A 20951-nucleotide genomic window follows, 5' to 3' on the forward strand; every position below is an offset into this window, starting at 1 on the left:
TAAAATCACAAGCTAAACCAATCTAAAGAATGAAAACTCCCTACAGAGCATAGGAAAAGAGTAAGTGACATGAAAAACTGCTGTGTCAAGTCTTGGCATATTTGAAAAAGCAAGATAATATACTTATATAGGATTGTAACCACACTGGTATCTGCTGGGTAACAAATTCCCCAGTGGATGTGTGTGGAGAGATATATGACAAGGCAAGCCCAATCTAAAAGGTAGACTATATTGCTGGAGATCCCATAGGGAACCTGTTTTTCTTTTTTTTTCTTTCTTTTTTTTTTTTTTTGTCATTTCTCTTTCTTTTTTTGATCCAGGTGTGTGGTCAGCTGTGGTTCTTCTGCCACAATATAGTGACAAATCTGTTATACAGCTTTTTTATTAGATATTCTCACACAACTGATTCCACCACTTTCCCACGAACTATTCCAGAGTCTCATTCAGACACTTTTCCATTAAAAAACCCTAGAAATTATAGAATCTATATTTTAGAATGAACCTGAGAAAAATTATCTTCATAAGCACAGAAGTGGACAGATCTTGAAGTCAAACTATGTCAGGCCTCATAACTGACAAATCAACATGCCTCCATTGAAATCACAGGCTTGCAGTTGACTAGTCCACCCTAACTACCATACAATACAAAAGAGATGATTTAAAAGTAACAGATTGCATAAGTTAAAGAAGAGTTTCTAGAATTTAAGTTTTATAGCATATGGCTATGTTGCACTTATTTCATTTGAAACGTTAAACTGTGGATAATTCAGCTTAACAAAGGTACAGCAGTTCTGTCTCCTACTTTTATAAGAAGAATAACGGTATCAAATAAACCTGCTGTGAGGAAAATTGTAGAAAAACAAGCAAAATCATACCAATCACACAGGAACAAGAAAGAAAAGGGGATTTTTTTTTTCAGTTAGTCCATTAAGAGCTCTAATTTTGTCATTAATTAATTAATTCCAGTGCCTGACAAACACTTGATGTGCTTTCTGTTTGTTTGCTAATGATTCATTTTTCTCTGTTTTTTTCAGGTGATGGCAAATAATGCTTCAATCCAGTCCTGCCACCCCCCTTATGAAACACAATCAGTCAATAGCATCCTTCTTCCCTAGAAAGTGGAATTCCTTTGATATTTAGGAAGGGGACGAGCAGAAATTTGTGAAGCCTGTCCACTATGTGGATCTATTTTGTGACCCACCGGTTGGCACTTGGCTTTTAGATGATTATTTTCTTTTGCTCTCAGCTCAGATGAAATATTTGCACAACTGATGTGGGTTCAGTAACGCAACAACCATGCCATCATGCAATGACAAAACATTTTTCTTTCCTTTTTAAGAACCCTGTGGAAAATTACATAACTAAAAGCAATGATGAACATTTTTTAAACTTCAAATTGAAGCAAGATTAGGAAATTCTAGCTACACAATGACCCAAGCAAATGTAATTCTACCTATTTGTGCATATGCTAGGATACAACCTTTATCTATGTGATTTTATGCATTATTTTTTTTCCTCCCATTAGAATGTCCTGTTTGAAGCACTGGACGGGTACACTTGGGATCAAACTAATGCTGCACATAATCTGCAATTTCCTAATTTCTAGGTGCTTGACTTTGCAGGCTCAATAACACTTTTTCATTTAGATGTCTTAAATATATAATTATTCAGGTTGCTTAAATGTGCTTTTTGCTTACAAAGTCTTTTTTCTGTTTACATATCATACTGTAGCCTAAATAAATGCTAAGACAAAGGCCAAGCTGGCTGGTAGCCCAGAATGTAGTTGTTACCAAATTGACAGGGACCACCTTAAATTCATTGAAATGTCTAAATATTGTATTTGAGTTATAACTAAAGGCGATCTTTACTGAAAGAAAAACAGAGCAACTTTAGAACAGCATAAACAAGTTGCTGGATGAGATGAGAATTGAATGTTGAAGTATGGTCTGACTTACCACAGCTCTCCATTACTGTAAAACACCAAACACTTAAGGACAGGAAGTATCCTCATGTTACTATGTAAATAACTAATGGGCTTAGTTTATGTTAACAACTAACTCAGAAACTTCCAATGAAAAAAACCCACCAATCGAAAATGTGGCTAAGAGTGTCTGAAACTTTTCCCCAAAAGTAACTAATTCTGATAATTCTTAACATGACTTTTCCTTTTTCCTTAGAGAATCTTTCATAGAGTCTGATAAAATGTACGGTAAATGTGAACACAGTACAATTTAAAGATGGCCTGCAAAGGCAAATAAAAATGGTACTTTTTCCAGTCTACTGAAGATCTGAAAGGTGCAAGGTTTGGTTTAAAGTTTTCTTCTACTTGTTTCCTTTTTGCTTTTAAAACTTTTGGAGTATCAAAGTCTTGTTTTGCTTTTATACATAAGAGTGTTGGAGGACAAGACGACCAGAATTGAAATCCCCCTCAGTTCCCATCTGAAGCAGCAGGGTGATGAGTGATTAACATTGAGATTTTTTTTCCTCCTGGCTTTTCGCCAGAGGCTTGAATTAAACATTTTAAGAACAGCCAAACAAAATGGAAGTTTTACACAGTCTGATTAAAAATCCCTTTCCCCTCTCAGATGCCAGTTTCTTGTGACAGATGATGGCTAGAGATGATGGCTTCATCTCCCTGCTTTCCCAGCTACCCGTAATCTTCTAGTAAAAATAGGATAGACAAGACCTGATACATACATAAAATCAAACAAAATCTTTGCAGAAACCTCACTTTAAAACCAAAGCAAGCTCTTCAGGCTTTCCTAATATGTCTTAAAAATATGTAAAAGGCAATATAGTTTTGTCTCCTTTTCAGGTCACTCTTAAGATCTAATCAGGATTTTACTATGGCAAGATAGGCAAATCCCAGTGACAAGAACATGCCATATGAAAAGCACAAGTTGTGTTGAAATTTAAAATTTACTAATACTGACATTCTGGCCTTACTAGATATTAATATAATTACAAGAGTGTGGGGTGAAGGTATTATACCTGGTCATGGCTGGCTTCAATGGAGCTTCCGATACCTTGGAAAGTCATCTGCACAGGAGACAGTGTCAAACAGGTCATACACTCTTTGCCATTTTGTCTATCACTGTAGTGTACCTATAACAGAATAACATACGTAATCTGCTAAACACCAGGTTTGTACAAGGGAGTCATGCTAAAATACTGTCCCTTTTCAACAAGTTTGTAAGAAGAATTCCAAACATTTACATTGAATTCATCTTTAATATAAAACAAGGAGTGTGTAAAATATTCTAGGTAGTCATATACTGAACTAGGGCCAAATTTTCTGTGATATGTCTGTTAGATAGTTTTTAAAGTGCTGTGTTCTTCAGTTTCTGAGACCTTTGAGACTGAATTCAAGATGCTGCATCTATACAATTATAAGAATCCAGTTTCAAGTTATAGTTTCCAGCCTAGATGTCATTTTTAACAGCATTTTGTAGCTTAGTTATAAAACATCCATGTAAATCATTATACCTCCAAAAACTTGGCAACAGTATTTTAAATTTTTTAATTGTAATTCCATTTTTACTACACTCCACTAACTTTTTTGACATGGCTAATGTTGTATATTTGAATTTGATTTTGTAATTAAATCAAAATGACAGATAAAATGGAGAAGAATTCACATTCTTCTTGAGATGTCTAGGATATCCTTTTCTAAGAGTAACCAATTCCCTACTGATGTCAAGATGTGAATGTTGAACCTGAATCTTGCATGAAATACAGAAGAAGATAGTGTTTCTACTTGAATTATTCTCCTTGTCTTCAGGTTCCTTTCAAACAATTCTTAAATCCCCTAAAGAAAGGATGGATTTTGATATGTTGAGATAAAATGAAATTAAATGTTGCCAGTGTTTCATTATTAAGAACAGGTTGCCACTCATGCTGAATTGTTGAAATATTACAGTTCTCTGCATAGCTCCCGGCTTCTAGACAGGCAGATTGAGCACTTTGTTCTACAGGAGAGGTGGAATTTAGTTTATAGTGGTAATTTACATTGGCTATGTGACCCCTGTCAGAAATGGAAAGAGAGATCAGCTCTGCTGGAGACAGACCTTTTATGTTAGTATCTATTTACAGCTGTATAGCTCTCAGGCAAAAGTTACATGATAAAGCCTCATCTTGACATTTAGGCTACAATATTAAACCAATTAATTAATTAGTTAATTAAATTAATTTCTGAAGACAACTAGGAACCATATTAGAGTTATTCCTGTGGAAATGATTTAGTGATGTATGATACTTAATTGTACACCGTGCATATTAAATCCCCTGTGCCTAACTCTTCTTGCCACAGGTGCAAATAGGGAATATGACAGCTGAAGCAAAACCAGTGCAAAACTGGCTGAGTGAGAGGAAAACCAAGTCAATGCTATATTTCAGAATTACTTTACTGACAACACATCAAAACAGTTTTGCTGTGGCCAAAAGTAAGATACAGAATGCAAAATTCTTGTACCGTGTAGAGAAACATTGTTTTCACTCAGCCCTTCTTGAAGCTTTCTGGATTATCCCTGTCTCTCTTCCTCTCAACCCCCACAATATGTGCCTACTAAATTGCTTGTGGCTCTCTGCCAGAAAAGCCATACTACTTACTTAGAAATCACAAGAGGCCCCTTCACATATACAATGGGTTAACTTTGATTAATCGAAAGAGGTACAAAGGTATGAAATTTGGCTTGCAAATATAAACTGAAGTTCTTCAAATGTCACAGACTACTGTTATGACAAGGACTTATCAAGCTTCCACAACTGTGGTATCTGGTTGCAAGCTAGATATTCTGCTGAGTATGTGTTGTGGGAATGAGATGTGGAGAAACAGGGCAGAAAAGCTCAAGAGGATGATTCTGTACTGCAAATATGACATAGCAAAAGGGGCAAAATCTGGTGACTGAGAAAAGTACATGTCTTAGAGCACATATGGAGAAATGGAAAAATGGCACTTTCTGAACTGCATAGCATGTTTGTAGGCTTATTTTTAATGAGAATAATATGAATAAGGCTACACTTCACTAATGAAGCAAGGCTAACCAGCTGAAAGAACAGGAGATAACCAGAGGGAAAATTATGATTAGTATTACATGACACTATTATCTGCACCAGCAGATTTGATCCATACCCCATTTAGAGTCCCACACTGAAATTGCAATAAATTCATAATTTTGGTATCTTTCTAGGCTTAACTTTCCTGAAGGAATTTCATGATGCACTTTTGGCCACATCTGAATATATCAAGGCCATTACTTTGTAATTTCTTGGGCAACAGTCCTCTAATTATCTCTTGCCCTGTTGAAGCTCTTCAGTTGAACCCAAACCCCCACTTTCTATGTTACTGATATGAATAGTGATATAAAACCCAAAAGACCGGACTTTGAATGGGGGACAGAATAAAACTTTGTCCTTTCATCAAAACTCTCTAGTCTACAGATTTGTGCAGTCAGCAGAAACATTCAGATTTCTTCTATATTTGGCATGCATATGTACAATTTCCTGATAATCCTGTTTTGTTATTTATCAATCCAGCTGCTACATTCTCAAACTCTCTGTTTTATTTCTTTATTCTTCGAATTTGATCTATGATCCAAAGTCTAGGTTTTTTTGTCAACCAAGAGTTCTAGGTATTTACCTATTTGAGCAGAATGTCCAAAATAGGCACTCAGAAAGAAATGGTAGTAGTCGAATAGTTATGAAATAGTCCGAATAGCAGCAGATGCTTCTAGGTTTTCAGCCAGCAGTATGTTGCAAATATTTCAGTTTATATGTCCATGCTATTATGACTAAGTATGGGAGGAACTTGAATGTCTATAGAACTGGTTTAAGAATGTCACATCATCTAAGGCAGGGGAACGTGAAGGCACAGCAAACACTTGATTCAGTATCTGTGATCAAGGAGTGGTGACTGAAGGCTGGACAAGTGCTCCAATGGTGATGACATGGCCATTACTGAGATTCACGATGACAATAATACTTTTCTAAGTTCCTCAGTGCTGTAAGAGTCAAGAGTGCTTAACTACAGTTCATCTCCACAATAACTCTGTTAGGCAGGTAAGGACACTTTGTGGACAGATTTTAAATGACTCATCCAAATTCACTCGGCACTGGCAGGAGTGAATGGCAGTGCTGTGACTATAACCCATCATTAAGGCCTCTGGCCTAACCACAGCTGGTCATTTTCCCTTTCCTATTATGGAGGTAAAAATAAGAGAGTTATGAAAATAATTACTATCTATGTCCAGGACCTAATTTTCAGGCTTCAATTTTTTTGTAATTAAGGGACACTCACAAATTAGCTCAGTGAATTTTAAGGATTAAACAGCAATGAAATTTCACTTATTAAAATTCAGAATGTTTTATTTGGATAACATATAAGCAGAGATTTTATACAACAGCATTAGGATCTGGTTAGAAAATAATGGCAAGGATACAGATGTCTGTAGTAAGGGTTGTGCAAGTTTCTGAGTAAAATGCAAGACTCCAGCCTCCGACTATTATGAGTGATTTACATGTAATTCTCCTCCAAGGTATGTCTACACAGCACAAAGCAGTGCAACAAGAAGATCCTGGCAATAACTCTAAATGAGCCTGTTCATTTACTGGAAAAACCTTACAGCACTGCTAGCTTTTCTCCTGGGTAACTGCATATGTGAAGTACTTGAGATAAATCATGTATAACCAGCTCAGGAATCCCAAACACAGCCCTCCATTGTGCTGTGTGGGCTGGGCATGAAACCTCCATGTGTAAAACAAAAAGTGCATCCTGGGCATCAAAATAATGAAATAAATTCTAGAAGTATTTTCTTCCACAAGTACGTGCCATGGATTTACTCATGCACGTATGCTTTCATGTTCGATATTCGCACGAGATGCAACTGTATATCCTTTTCACAGATTGCTTCAGTCAGGAACAAGCTGCATGGTATGAGTATGTATGGAGGGGTGCTACTCACTGGTGTATGTATATAGAAATGTATGCAAAGGTCTGAAACCATTTGACAACTATGTTGAAGTTTGGCCCTTGTTTTTAATATTTTAAATTACTGAAGAGGTGCAAATATTTTGCTGGACATTTATAGCTTCACATAAAGGAAGATGTAAGATGAATGTTTACAATGTTACAACTGAATGTGGAATAGCATAGCCCAAATTCTCAACCTTATACGTTATTTTACAAAGGAAAAACTAAATTACACTGCACAAAACTGCATAAGAAATTACGCCTAAGGTAACTTCTACCATAATGCTGCTCCAAAAGCAGGAAATTTCCCATTTCTTTCATATTTATACAAAGATGTCTCTTGAATCTATATTATAATACCCTTCGCTATGTGCAAGTGTTCTGACAGAAACTGTAAAAATATTGCAGGATTTGTCTTGCAATAAGCTACTTTAACACAGTGGATCAATATGCAATTTCAGAAAATGGCCATAGTTAATCTTCAGAAATTATCCTGTAAATACAATGTCCCTAACTTCAGGAACAGGATAGTCTGCTGGTCTTCAGTGGGCACTTCTGAATTTGAACATCCACCCTTTTGCACGAACAAGGGCTATGGTTTACTGATTCACAACTGAGGAAGGTGAGACCTGTTATATTACTACATAGTACTTAAGCTTAACTATAATATACTAAACTACTGTTAGAAACGAGCTAACTGTGCATTAACAAGAGACTGAGGGGAGCAAAAATAAAGGCTACTATTTTCACACACTACTGCTTAGATGTTCACAGTTTGAAACACAACTTCTGTCTGGCCAAACACGTTCTTTCTTGAACATTTAATAACTTAAAAAAAAAATAATATGAATTACTGAAAGAAAGAAGTAATCTGTGACACTGGAGTTCATGTTACCAAACCAAAAACTACTCTGAGTCAAAGCATCAGCAGGAGTCTTAGAATGCTAGACAGAAATAAACTAGGTAATAAAATGCCATTATGTTCAGCAACACACAAATCTTCTGGATTGACAAGCCTGGACTATTTTGTTAGAACAAAGGATGGTATTCCTTTAAATCTGCCCCTTAAAGTGAAAGCACCCAATTTAGACCTGAATTTACAGAATAATTTCCAAGATTTTACATAGGTTGCTCCGGATTTACAGTGACAAGCAAACCAGAACGGGCTCAAAAATCCAATGTTAAGGTAGGAATTATGACTTGGACAAGTGTCATGAAACTTTTTTTTTCCTTTAGCTTTCTGGTGAAATGATTGTCTTTTCCATATTGGTCTTGTATCTTCCTCTTCCTGTTGCTCATCTACTCTTAGTCATGTCATATACTAAAAAAAAATTTCAACAATCCTGTTTGTTTGAGCTCAGACTCTGTTTCATGCATATTTATTGGTGAAGAAATACTCCTGGCACGAAAATAAATTAAGTATACTTGCTCATTTCAACCATTTTCTCAAAGCCAATATTAGGAGCTTTCACAGTATTTTAAGTATTCTAGTTCTTAAAAGCATGAAACCTTGTATTACCCATAGAGCTTTCCTAACAAATAATAGATTAGTCTTTTAAGACATGGAACAACACGAGAGAGATTCTGAATACCACTTTCCATTCTTACTACCCGCTTTACAATTCCATATATATTATTTGCGAGAGTAGAACAGGAGTACAGTAAAAACAAAAAAATAAAATTTGGGAAAAAATCCCATTGTATGAACAAAGTCTTTTACAAAAAGTTGAAGCATAAACAAAAAAACCAAGACCGACATGGAAAAAATTGTCCTGGATGAAAAAATATGACATACAATAAAAATAATTTCAAAAAATCAGAAAAAAAGCATTGAATCAAACTGTTTCCTGCAATGCTGGAGTTCCTTGATGTAGTGCGATTACTAAATATAGTATTTTACTAATCTCAGCAGGGAGCTGGCTAACTGCATGCCCGTCAGATGTTTTTAATGGTCACCCCCTGTGGAACAAATCTAAGGAGTACATGAAAAACACCCACATTTAAAAAAGCCCCCTTGCTAGATCATTAAGGAAAGATAAAGGCCTGTACATTCGGATGTGATATATAACACAATCATTGTGTCAAGAAAACATATGTTTGATTAGCGCGCCTCAGGTTCATTAATCGCTGTGTCTGCTTCACAGCAGTGGGCAAAGTTTCCACCGTAGCTACTGCACAGAAGGGTATAGACACTCAGTAGCTTAAAGACTGACAGTTCAGCAGTAAATCTTGAGCTATTCCAACATGCTCCCCTCTTTTACAGAGTTTGAATAGCAGCTGTATCACTGCCTTAAATCTTCATTAAAATACAGTCCTAGGGTTTAGACTAAGAAATAACCATTACTGTACCACAAATAGGTAACAACAAGGAAACCAAAGGCATTGTCACAGGTTACTGCCGTAGTATTTTAAGTTCCTGACTATAGTAAGGCAGACACTTGACATCTATAAAAACAAGTGAAGTACAAATAAGAGTGAAAAAACTTACTTGATACAGTTCCCAGAGAGAATATATGAAATATTTGCTAAATGCAAAACAAGTTTATCAACTGAGCCAAAGAAGCTTGTACGTCCTTTTTTTCATGCTATTTAGATATTCTCTGAATTCAGAGCTCCTGTTTCAGTGATGCAGGAGATCTGGAAAGTTTGGCTCAGTCAAGCAAGGGAGACCCGGGTCTATCCTACCTCTGGATGTGATGTTTGGTTCTAATTAAGAGAAAATTAGCTAACTCTGCTGCTGTCGCAGGAGCGTACAGGTTTATTGGTACAGTAGGGTGCTTACTGTTTACCCTCTATCTGTTAAACCTTAACCCAGCTATGTATTTATAAAGACAGTGCTCCTGTGGAGCACATGCAAAGCAAGTAACCATATTTTCAATGGCTGGCATTCAAGAGTGCAAAGAGACCTGTTTGTCTGATAGGGAAGCTGAAAGCAGGAGACTGGACATGGCTTTCTGTAAAAAATCACACTTACATTGAAGAGCACCTTGCTACCCTGTTCACGTCCTCTATTGTATAACTAAGATATGTATTTTTTTGTAGACATAGTAGAGAGTAGTTTACCTTCAGTGAGTTAAAACACTGAATACAATCTTCACCCCCCAAAATGAGTAAGAAAACCATGATAAAAAAATAATAAATTAATTATTCAGAAATTAAAATACTGCAAAGCACTACAAAATAATGTAAGCTATAGCTGACATGGTTTTTGTGGAAACAACTTGTCTGCCTCTCATCCATTCACGTCAATACTGTATTTTCAAGAAGAGGAGTTGAAATTAATTTTATAATTCACAAGCAAAGGAAATATGAAAAACTGGCAACCCTGGGATCTCCTGTTTTCATCACATGGCCTAAAAAAAGAAGGGAGGTGAGGGAGTTTGTGTTCTGCTAGTAAAGTACACAGAGGACGACCATGGTATGGAGCATTTGTGGAGGAGCCTGTGTCTCAGGTATCATCCTGAACAACTGACTAAAGGGAGAGAGGAACTTGGTTAGTTTTGAAAGAGAAAATAGTTCGGGTTTAAAATCACTTTGTAGCAAAAGCATCAATGGAAATATGTTTTCCTGTACACTCTTTCATTACAAAGGTTGTCACTGGAGTGAAGAGTGAAGCAAGCATTAACCATTCTCTGTTTACAAACTGCATGTGAAAGCCCCAAACGCTGCATGAATGAAGAGGGAACAGGATCGCTGTGAAACCGCGAGTACAAAACCAGCTGCCTGAGTTTGCTGAAAAGTCTGATGCTGATACAGGCACTGGTTTTGTGCACTAACCTAGATATAGGGCAGTATGTGGAAAGAACCACCCTTCTTTAATTAAAACAAGAAACAATCATTTCACTTCTGAAAATTACCCTGCTTCATTGTGCTCCCAATTCTGAATGAGACTGAAGGAGACGACAGCCAAAAAAACCTCTGAAAACCTTGGCCTCAGGTCATAGTGAGAGGAATAAACTGTAACTTGTCTCTTTTCTCCATCTTCACCTTTTCTTGTTGCTTCTCTTTTTAAGGGTTTTTGCTTGAGAGCCGAGTTCCCTTATTATAATTAAAGCTAAACCCCAGTCTACTATGAATTCACCATGGCACCTTCACATTTTTGCCAGCTGAAACTTCCAGTCTTTCAAAGTTTTGGCTGTATTCCAAGCCAAGGTCCGTAGCTAAGTTATCAAGTCACGTTAGGATTTACTTAGAAAGATTTTGGCAGGGAATATGGCCCGGTGCGTTTAGTGCTGGCTGCAGTATTTTGAGAGATCCTGACAGCTTTTAAACTTTCTCATACGTAACCCCCCTAAATCCTAAAATTGGTTATGAAAATATAATTCACATTTTTTCCATGGACCAAGTTATGTGCAGGGATATGTGAGAGGATTTTAATGGTTATTTGCAAGACACTGAGGAGAAAAGCTAAAATGTTACCAAGGTGACATCCACACCACACCTGGGGAGCCACACAATGCCATTAGCCAGTTATTCTCCATTTACCTTCTTTCCTTTTAAAAACTGAAACAAAAAAGAAGCACCTGGCTGATTTTGGAAGCAAGAAGAGCAAAACTTCAGCAGCACTTGAATAAAGGGCTTTCTTCCTTGTAAGAGGAAGAGAGGTAACGATGGCCAGAATAGAAGAAAGCTAGTTTAGACAGATTTCTGGCCAGAAGCCAGGTAGTTGGAGACCTCGTGTTAGAAAATTTACTGCCCCTTGTAGCTAGATTTGCATTTGTTTTCCTAATTCTGTATACTTTTTAGTTAATTCAGAAACATTCTTCCTGCAGCAAATATTACCTCCTGCAGTATGCTTTGTGAATGAATATGCTAGGTTTCCAGACCTGCATACCTTTTCTTATGGAAACTGATATTAGAATGATTGTTACAGTCATTTTTCTGAAGAATGACTACCACTATTTCAACTTCCTTTGAGGTCAAAAATAGGATAATATGGACTAGATGGTCTACAGTCCACAGAAGTATATCTGAAATAAATGGAAACTGATAAAACCACTTCTTGTAGCTCTACCCTGGGTCACTGCCATCAGCTGTGGCAATGTCTACCTTCCCTGTGAAGTTAGTTGATTAAAAAAAAAACCCTATAAACCAGAATGCAATGAAGTTCAGGTACTCTGATTTTTACATGAAGCTTGCTCTTTCAAGAACAATTCTTGCTATCAGCTTGTTCTGTTTTATCTCCCTCTATTTCACATTCCCAACATGTTTTCTTACTTTTGGCTAGTCATGTATAAATTAGGGTTTGGAGATGTTGAAGCCCTTTCCTACAGAATATAGCCATTCAATGTCAAGTGGATTTTCAGTGTAGCAGGACACCTGCAAGTTTCTAAGCGCCAAGCAAGGACTCAATTAACAGGTAGCCTGCTGTTGTGCAAATCAGAGATGCCACTAAAATTATCAATAGAATCCTGACTGACCTGCTGCCTTTCCTTGGAGGAAACTTCTTTCCCTGTTAATACAACAAAAATAGTAGTTTTCTTGAATAAATGGGGAAGTTTTGTAGCAAATAACCTGATAAAAGGGTGTAAGTTTTCTTCAGAGCACAATGACTGTAAGTTCACATGGATAAAAGATCTCCTATTTCCTGACTTCTGCCCAGTGGCACACAACTGTAAAGATGCCAGTGAATCATAAAAAGCTGTACTAGTTTTGACTGGGGTGGAGATAATTTTCTTCGTAGTAGCTTGTATAGTACTATGTTTTGGCTTCGTGACCAAACCAGTGTGGATAACACACTGTTTTAGCTATAGCTGAGCAGTGCTTCCACAGAGTCAAGGTCTTTTCTGCTTCTCACCCTACCCCACCAGCGAGTAGCTGGGGGGGGCACAAGAAGTTGGGAGGGGACACAGCTGGGAGAGCTGACCCCAACTGACCAAAGGGATATTCCAGACCATATGACGTCATGCTCAGCATACACAGATGGAGGAAGAAGAAGGAGGGTGGGGGTCGTTCGGAGTGATGGCGTTTCTCTTCCCCAGTAACTGTTACGCGTGATGGAGCCCTGCTTTCCTGGAGATGGCTGAACACCTGCCTGCTGATGCGAAGTGGTGAATGAATTCCTTGGTTTGCTTTGCTTGCGTGCGTGGCTTTTGCTTTACCTATTAAACTGTCTTTATCTCAACCCACGAGTTTTCTCACTTTTACCCTCCTGATTCTCTCCCCCATCCCACTGGAGGGCAGTGAGTGAGCGGCTGCATGGGGCTGAGCTGCCCACCAGGTTTAACCCATTAACAGTCCCTTCTGGCACCCAATCTGGGGCATGAGGGGTTTGAGATAAAAACAGATTTGATGAGAGTATGCTAGACCAAATTTATAGCTGTTTAGCTACTAATTGGCAGGCTCCTGTGCTTGCCATGGGGCTTGCGTGCTTCACTGTAGATTAGAGTCTAGTGCTTGTTAGTGGCTGTTTTTTGCTTCTGCTGTTTCCTATTCTCCTTACCATCCTATTCTGCTCTGCCTGGGAACTTACTGATAACAGTAATGGGCTGGCAGATGGCCAGGGAACTGCTGTTCCTGTGCTGCTGTGCTGCTGTACTGGACAGGCTGGAACTCAAGTCCAGGGGACTGTGACTGTGGGTAAGTGCATGCTGGAGCAGGCACATCCAGAAGCGTATGGGGCCCTGGAGTGAGTAGTCCATGCCAGAGCAGGTACTCCCCAGAAGGGACTGTGGCCTATGGCTAAAGTCATGCTGGAGCAGGTACATCCCTAAGGGATGGGGGCCCATGGACAAGCCCACACCGGAGCATATACACCCCAAAGGCACCAGGGGCCCGTGGATAAGCCCATGCTGGAGAAGGGGCTGGGGGAGGAGTTTGTTGCAATGTTAAACCCTACGGCCTAGTCCAACAGGACAAGGGGTGAAGACTGTAATGGATGTAGTTTTAAATTGTTGTAACCCAGGGTTTGAGTTGCATGTTATAGGAATTACTATAGCAGGTACCATCTGAACCAACAGAAGACAAGCCTCACAAGAAGACGTGAAAGTGCAGCAGTGATGCAACCTGAGCTGACTTCGGTGCCCAATAACGTCACACAATACACCACTTCTCCTGTCCTGAGTGTCCACCATAACAGATGGAGTAAACATGGACTGAATGGACTCAATGGACATTTTGTGGACTTTTTAAAGCGGTGACCCATAGACTAAGGGAATGATATCTGTGTATATATCAAAGGATGGGAAGCGCGGGGGGTAGGGGGTAATGAGGATCTATTGAATAGTGTGGGTCCTGAGCATGACGTAAATGGTATGGAAGAAGGGGTGGAGATTATACTAGTTTTGGCTGGGATGGAGCTGATTTTCTTCACAGAAGCTTGTATAGTGCTAAGTTTTGGCTTTGTGACCAAAACAGCACTGATAACACACCGATGTTTTAGCTATTGCTCAGCAGTGCTTGCACAGCATCAAGGCCTTTTCTGCTTCTCACACTGCCCTGCCAGCAAGCAGGCTGGGGATGGGCAAGAAGTTGGGAGGGGACACAGCCGGAACAGCTGACCCCAACTGACCCAAGGGATATCCCACACCTATGACATCCTGCTTGGCAATAAAAGCTAGGCAAAGAAAGAGGAAGGGGGTACACTCGGCGTTATGACATCTGTGTTCCCAAGTAACCATTACACGTGACGGAGCCCTGCTTTCCTGGATATGGCTGAACACCTGCCTGCCAATGGGAAGCAGTGAATTAACTCCTTGTTTTGCTTTGCTTGCACACACAGATCTCAACCCATGAGTTTTCTCACTCATGCCTTTCTGATTCTTTCCCTCATTCCACTGCAGGGGAGTCAGCAAGCAGCTGTGTGGGGCTTAAGCTGCCCACCAGGGTTAACCCACAACAAAGTCTATAGGAGTTTGAACATCAGGCAATAGTTTGGTAATTGGTGAAAGTGCAAACTTCACATTAGAAAAAAAAAAGCATCCGGAAGAGACAGAAACTGAGATAATGAGGACTTTGTCAACCATTTCTAAAGGTGTTTAAACTCCCTGTGGGTAAGAGACAAACATTGCTGTTGAGATTATTGTACTGGTCATTGAGCATGGCATAGTACAAACACACTGGAAGATAATAAATACCCTTCTGCAAAAGCTCAGATTTCAATACTTTCAGTGATGACAGAGCACAACATCATTCCACACATCATTTTACAGAAACCGATCTGACCAATAAGCAGGTAGAGTGCTAGTAAACTTGACTAAGACCCAAGGCACTGGGACAGGAACCAAAAGACCGATTCCACTGCTTGTTTTGCAGAAGCTGGTATTGATAATACACAGCAGCACAGTCACTCTCAAGCTACTTCAAGGGGTTTCATGAGTACTTATTTTTAAATATAAATGTCATTAATTCCCACCACCCTTTGAGTGTTAAAATTAAGGCAAATCAGCTGATCACAGTTACCTCTGGGCCTGACTGTACACTACTATTTTAGAAAAATTTCACTAATATTTGCAGTCTGGTCAATTCTGCTGGGAAAGAAGTCTCCGATGCCTTGGCCGGGGGGGTGGGGTGGGGCTAGATGCAGTTATATACATAGAATTATAGGGGGGGGTGACCCCAAATGTGGATGAAGCAATATTTGTTTTAACAGCCTTATTTCAAAAGTATTCACTAACATTATTCTACAAACATCTTCATTTTTTAATATCCTAATTTTTCCTGATTTTTGGAGATAAGATCTTCTTCAAGAAAGCATTTATATAAAAACAGTTTGTTGACATAGCCTTCAAATCCGTTTTACATTAATGATGCCAGGAAGCCTGATGCTATAATTTCAAAAGCTTCCTTTAATTATTGTTTGGTTTTTCTAATTTGAATGAGTGATGAGACTTTTGTACTCCCCAGAACTAGCCCATTAGTTCCAGTCCCAAGGCGACAGTGGCCACAAACCTTTCTGCAGCTGACACGGTCAAGCACAGAACAGTATCATCTGGGTTTACATTCTACTTTTTAGCACTTGCTACACTCTCCGTCATTGGCTTTTGCTGGAGACTTGCTAAAACATACCTTTTGATTCATTCCTCTGCAGGGAACTTTGAAAATAGACTCTCTCTGACAACTAATACTATAATTACAACTATATTCATTATAATAGATTCAGTACATAGAACCCTTCCCCACAAAACACAGTAAAACTTTACTTTTTTTTTTTTCTCAAAAGTGATTTGGGGGAATCTGAGGAAAATCACATAAGCCATTCATGACTCATATGAGATGGTTTGGTTTTTGTTCAGTTTACCACGGCTCAGCTCCATTTCACCCCTAAATAAATGATCACTTGAACAAAATCACCACAAAACAATTAAACTTCTAACTAAAACTTTTGTAGCGTAGGCTCAGTAGATAACTACGGAGGAAGAGTGAAGGTGAATGACATAGTGGAGGGCCACTTTATGCAAAGCAGTGAGCCATGAGAAAGGCTGAAAGAAGCAAAGGGAAGTTGCTGCTTTCTATCCTGAAAGAGGAATGGAAGTGAAAACAACAACAAAAAGCTCGACTGTTGTAAAAACTGAGACAGGACATTTGGGATGGGAAGGTAGTCCATAGCCCATCAGAGACCCAGAAACAGGAAATGCCCACTGATTTTCTGGGAAGCCATGGAAGCTTCACTTTAACGTGCTGCTTCAAAGGCCTTTATTGAAGCTTTCACCTCCATCACAGCATTCTTGGTTAGTGTGTTTTCATTTCTGCCCATTGGCCTCCTCAGCAGGAAGATTCTGCTTAGAATGAGATGCGATACCAAGCTTTTCTCAGAATGCTTTCACCTTATTTCTACTCACCGGAACAATAAAGAAAGTCTCATAATTTCCTTTACTGTAGCTATTTGAATCTGGAGTCAATGGGGAATGCTTGGGGTTTTTTCCCTTCTTTTTTTTTCCCTAACCTTGCAATCTGTACCAATGAATTCTTTCAATTTTCAAAGCTAGTTCAGAGATATGTGCTCTTCAAGAGCTCAAGATACTGGTAAATGTCTTGCTGTAGCCTTCTTATTTATCATGGCTTTTTTTTGTGAACGTGACAAGTTTATGGAAAATTTCGAAGCGCAGTCCTGTTGCCCAAATCCACAACTGGTGTGTCAATCTGTTGCCTTCAGAGATACAACCTGTACAAGTAAACAATCTGGCCTTAGTTTTCCAGGCCTAAGTTATACTGAAAATCATAAAAAAGAAATATCCTGATGTGCTGGCAAAGACCAATGAAACTTCAATTGAAGAAAATCCGATTGCTGTGGGAAGAGAAAAAGATAGACTGAAAAGGGATAAGATGTTGCCTTTACTGAGGTAAAAAACAGCTTCAGAGGTAAGAAAGAAGGAGGGAAATAGCTAATGTCAAGAATCCCAGGGAGCTCTTGCAAATTAAGTATGCATATTTTGCTGGGTCATGTAATGAACAAGAACTAACAAAAGAAAAGCTGCTTCCATCTAGTTAAGTCTAATGAATTTTAATTTAACTAAGTAAGCAACATTTCTTAATTGTGACCTGCTTTGGAAAAGAACTTTTGAATTGAAATGGTTATTTCAGCCATCATCAATGAGTCATAATACTTGGACACAAAAGGTTAATGAAGGAACATAAAGGCAACTGCATCAAATTTCAAGATACGAAAGTTGTGATGTGATAATAATTTATATCTCAATTATTTCCTTCAGGCTTAACCCTGAATCCCTTGTTCATTCCTTTTGTATTAAAAATTCCCACTGAATTCAAATCTGATTTTCATGACTGTGTCTAGATTTGCTTGAGAAAGAGTTTCAGGCCCAAACTCTTCATTATTAAAAAGACCAGGAACTATTTAACTGTCATGAACACTGTCAACAAGTTCTGACAGTGAATTTGATATTATAGAATCATACAATCTTAGAATGGTGTGGGTTGGAAGAGACCTTAAAGATCATCTAGTTCCAAGCCCCTGCCATGGGCAAGGACAACTTCCACTAGACCAGGTTGCTCAAAGCCCCATCCAACCTGGCCTTGAACACTTCCAGGGATGGGCCAGACACAACCTCTCTGGGCAACCTGTTCCAGTGCCTCACCACCCTCACAGTAGAGAACTTCCTTACATTTAATCTAAATCTACCCTCTTTCAGTTTAAAGCCATTACCCCTTGTCCTATCACTACATGCCTTTGTAAAAAGTCCCTCTCTGGCTTTCTCATAGGCCCCTTTTAGGTACAGGAAAGCTGCTATACAGTCTCCCTGGAGCCTTCTCTTCTCCAGGCTGAACAACCCCAACTGTCTCAGCCTGTCTTCATAGGAGACGTGTTCCAGCCTCCTGATTATCTTTGTGGCTCTCCTCTGGACCTGCTTGAACAAGTCCATGTCCTTCTTATGTTGGGGACCCCAGAGCTGAACGCAGTACTCCGGGTAGGGTCTCATGAGAGCAGAACAGAGGAGGAGAACCACCTCCCTCGACCTGCTGGTCACTCTTCTTTTGATGCAGCCCAGGATACGGTTGACTTTCTGGGCTGCGAGCGCACATTGCTGGCTCATACTCAGTTTTTCACCCACTAATACCCCCAAGTCCTTCTCCGCAGGGCTGTTCTTAATCCACTCATTGCCCAGCCTGTATTTGTGCTTGGGATTGCCCCAACCTATGTGCAGGACCTTGCACTTGACCTTGTTGATCTTCATGAGGTTCACATGGGCAATTATTAGTCAAAGAGAAAGAGATCTTGGGTAAAAACAGGATCGGGATTCACAAACCTTCGCAAATTCAGGCAGGACAGATGCGAAGGTCATCCACTGTCCTTCACTTGGGAAGCCAGGCACCAGTTCTGTGGTGCTGCACTCGTTAGCAGCCACAGCTAAATCTGAGAGAGACCAGGAAACGGTCACAGCATGGCCTAAGCTACGACTGACGGCTGTTTCACATACTATGCCAAGTCTGAAGAAGCCAAACTTGCCCCTTTTTGCTCTTCCTGTCAGCGACTACATCCTTCAGCAAAAGTGGTGAGAAGACACCGAGGAAAGTACAATTATCACTCACACCAGAATGACAACCCATAGCATGTGAGGACATGTCTGCATCAGACAACACAGTACAGGGCAGAAGTCTCAGAGGTATGACTGACTTCAGGCAATGAGTTCACAGTGTGGGGCAACAGCCCAAATTTGCAAAACACTGTGTAGGGTGCCCAGGCTTAAAAGTGAACTGAAAGTCAGGTACCTAATCTGCACAGGTGTTTATGAAAATCCCAAGAAGCATCCACCTTTTTAGATGATTTTACACCTCTAAATGACTTGCTATTAGCATCCATAGTGCATGTGGCAAATTTGAAAATGGTTTTTAAGTGCTTTTTGAAGTTTGACCTGCTCCAAGAAATTTGCAATTACATTCTTTCCTTGAAATTCACTGAGGGTTGAATTTCCCTGAAATTTTCCTCACATATGTATCTCAGTAGTGAGATCCAAGCACTCCTAGACTGATTTCCAAATCCAACCTCCAACAAAGCAAAATGAGTGTTTGTTTTGCTTAAAGCCACTGTAGGGAAGGGTTTGAGCTCAGTGTCAATCCTTGTACAAAGTGTGGAAATTTAGTTTAGGCCCACCTCTGCCGACAACTCAAAACTATAAGCTAAAATGTATGTGCCACAAGTAAACCTGACTCGAGAGTGTGCAGCAGAACTTCTCCTGTGCGTGCAGTCACTCAGAAACGTATGCCTTTGCTACTGGTTGGGGAAATGAGAAACATTTGGAAATGCCCCAAAACATTTAAATCCATCAATGTATAAAATGGAACAGTTAAGCACTGAACAAATGTAGAGGAAGGGAAAAAAAGATATAAATTGTGTAACCATTGCAATCAAAGGAATACATCACATAGAAACTATATCCTGTGCGAGGTTTTATTATGTAGTCACTACAGAGAAAAAGTTAAGATTGCTAAGTCCTGCCAATGTAGCAAGCCAAGTATGGCTGCAGCCGCGCACTGGGACTGACTGTGGGCACTCAGTCATGGCTTTTTTAAGTTTTATGATCTTTGCTTCATGGAAACTCCCAGGGGAATTTCCTACTGGACTACCTGCAACTTGTGTTTTGCCTCAGCAAAAACTGGAGGCTCAAGTTATTCACATGTAAACAGCTTCTCTAAATGTTTCCATTTAAACAAACTCTCTGAATAATTTACTGCACTTAAACGGTCAGCAGAAATAACTGTAACTTTCCTAATCTAGTTACAAAACAATGACCAAAATACCACAGTCACTTAAAAATAACAATTTTACCAAAGCTGAATTTTCCTTTAAACAATCTCTGGGCAAAGTCTGCAAAAGAATTAACCGGTAGATCGTATTCATAAATATGAAGCAAGCACTAAAAATGCTTTATTCAGAGTTTGTAAAGGCTTGCTTTAAGTATTTGTGTTTAATTATTGCTGGTAATTTGAAGCCTGAGCCTTGAAAGTATCCAAGCTAAACACCTGTTTTTCAGTGACAATGAGCTGCTGTTTATCAATTACAAGTATCTTTAGAACAATAAGCCATAAACCATAAAAATGTAATTTTGTAGTACTTTTCCATAGATTGGTCCCAATAACTCTTAATATTAAAGGCTTACAATAGAACATGGCTGAGATCATATACAAACAGTTCAGAAGAATTTAAATTAAGTAACCACATTTTAAAGACGTCCCCTGCAGCTAAAGAAGTTAAAAAACCCCATTCAAATAAGAAAATAACATTTTTTTACATTTACAAATGAAACATCATATGAGTATTTATTGATTTTTTTAAAAATTCAAAAATACATTGTAACAGAACAGAATGTATACGTTCTTCAATGAAAGACAAAACTATGGTTATCATCTGGACCAGAATACAAATACATGCTACAATTTAAAATCATTTTGGGTCATTCAGGAAACATGAAACAAGCTAGCTGTTTGCAAATGCAGTAGTTTTCTGCTTAGTAAATATGCCTGAGAAAGTTAACCTGTAAAGAAATCGGCTTTTAAACTCTTAAACACAAAGAGCTTTCTAGGCTGAAAT

At 38.9% G+C, this 20951-nt stretch overlaps 1 protein-coding gene across 4 annotated transcripts in view; it reads right to left on the minus strand.

Annotated features, from left to right (window-relative positions):
- Window positions 1–20951, minus strand: part of STAU2 (staufen double-stranded RNA binding protein 2) — a 176697-nt gene that overhangs the window by 59075 nt on the left and 96671 nt on the right. For 3 of the 4 annotated variants that reach the window (XM_052787584.1, XM_052787588.1, XM_052787585.1), the window contains exon 13: window positions 2992–3105. The exons of the other annotated variant lie outside the window; for it this stretch is intronic. In XM_052787584.1, the coding sequence (XP_052643544.1) occupies window positions 2992–3105 (114 nt within the window). The remainder of the gene's footprint in view (window positions 1–2991; window positions 3106–20951) is intronic. 4 annotated transcript variants of the gene reach the window in all.

The sequence above is a fragment of the Harpia harpyja genome, chromosome 5, assembly GCF_026419915.1.
Source record: "Harpia harpyja isolate bHarHar1 chromosome 5, bHarHar1 primary haplotype, whole genome shotgun sequence".
Taxonomy (NCBI): domain Eukaryota; kingdom Metazoa; phylum Chordata; class Aves; order Accipitriformes; family Accipitridae; genus Harpia; species Harpia harpyja.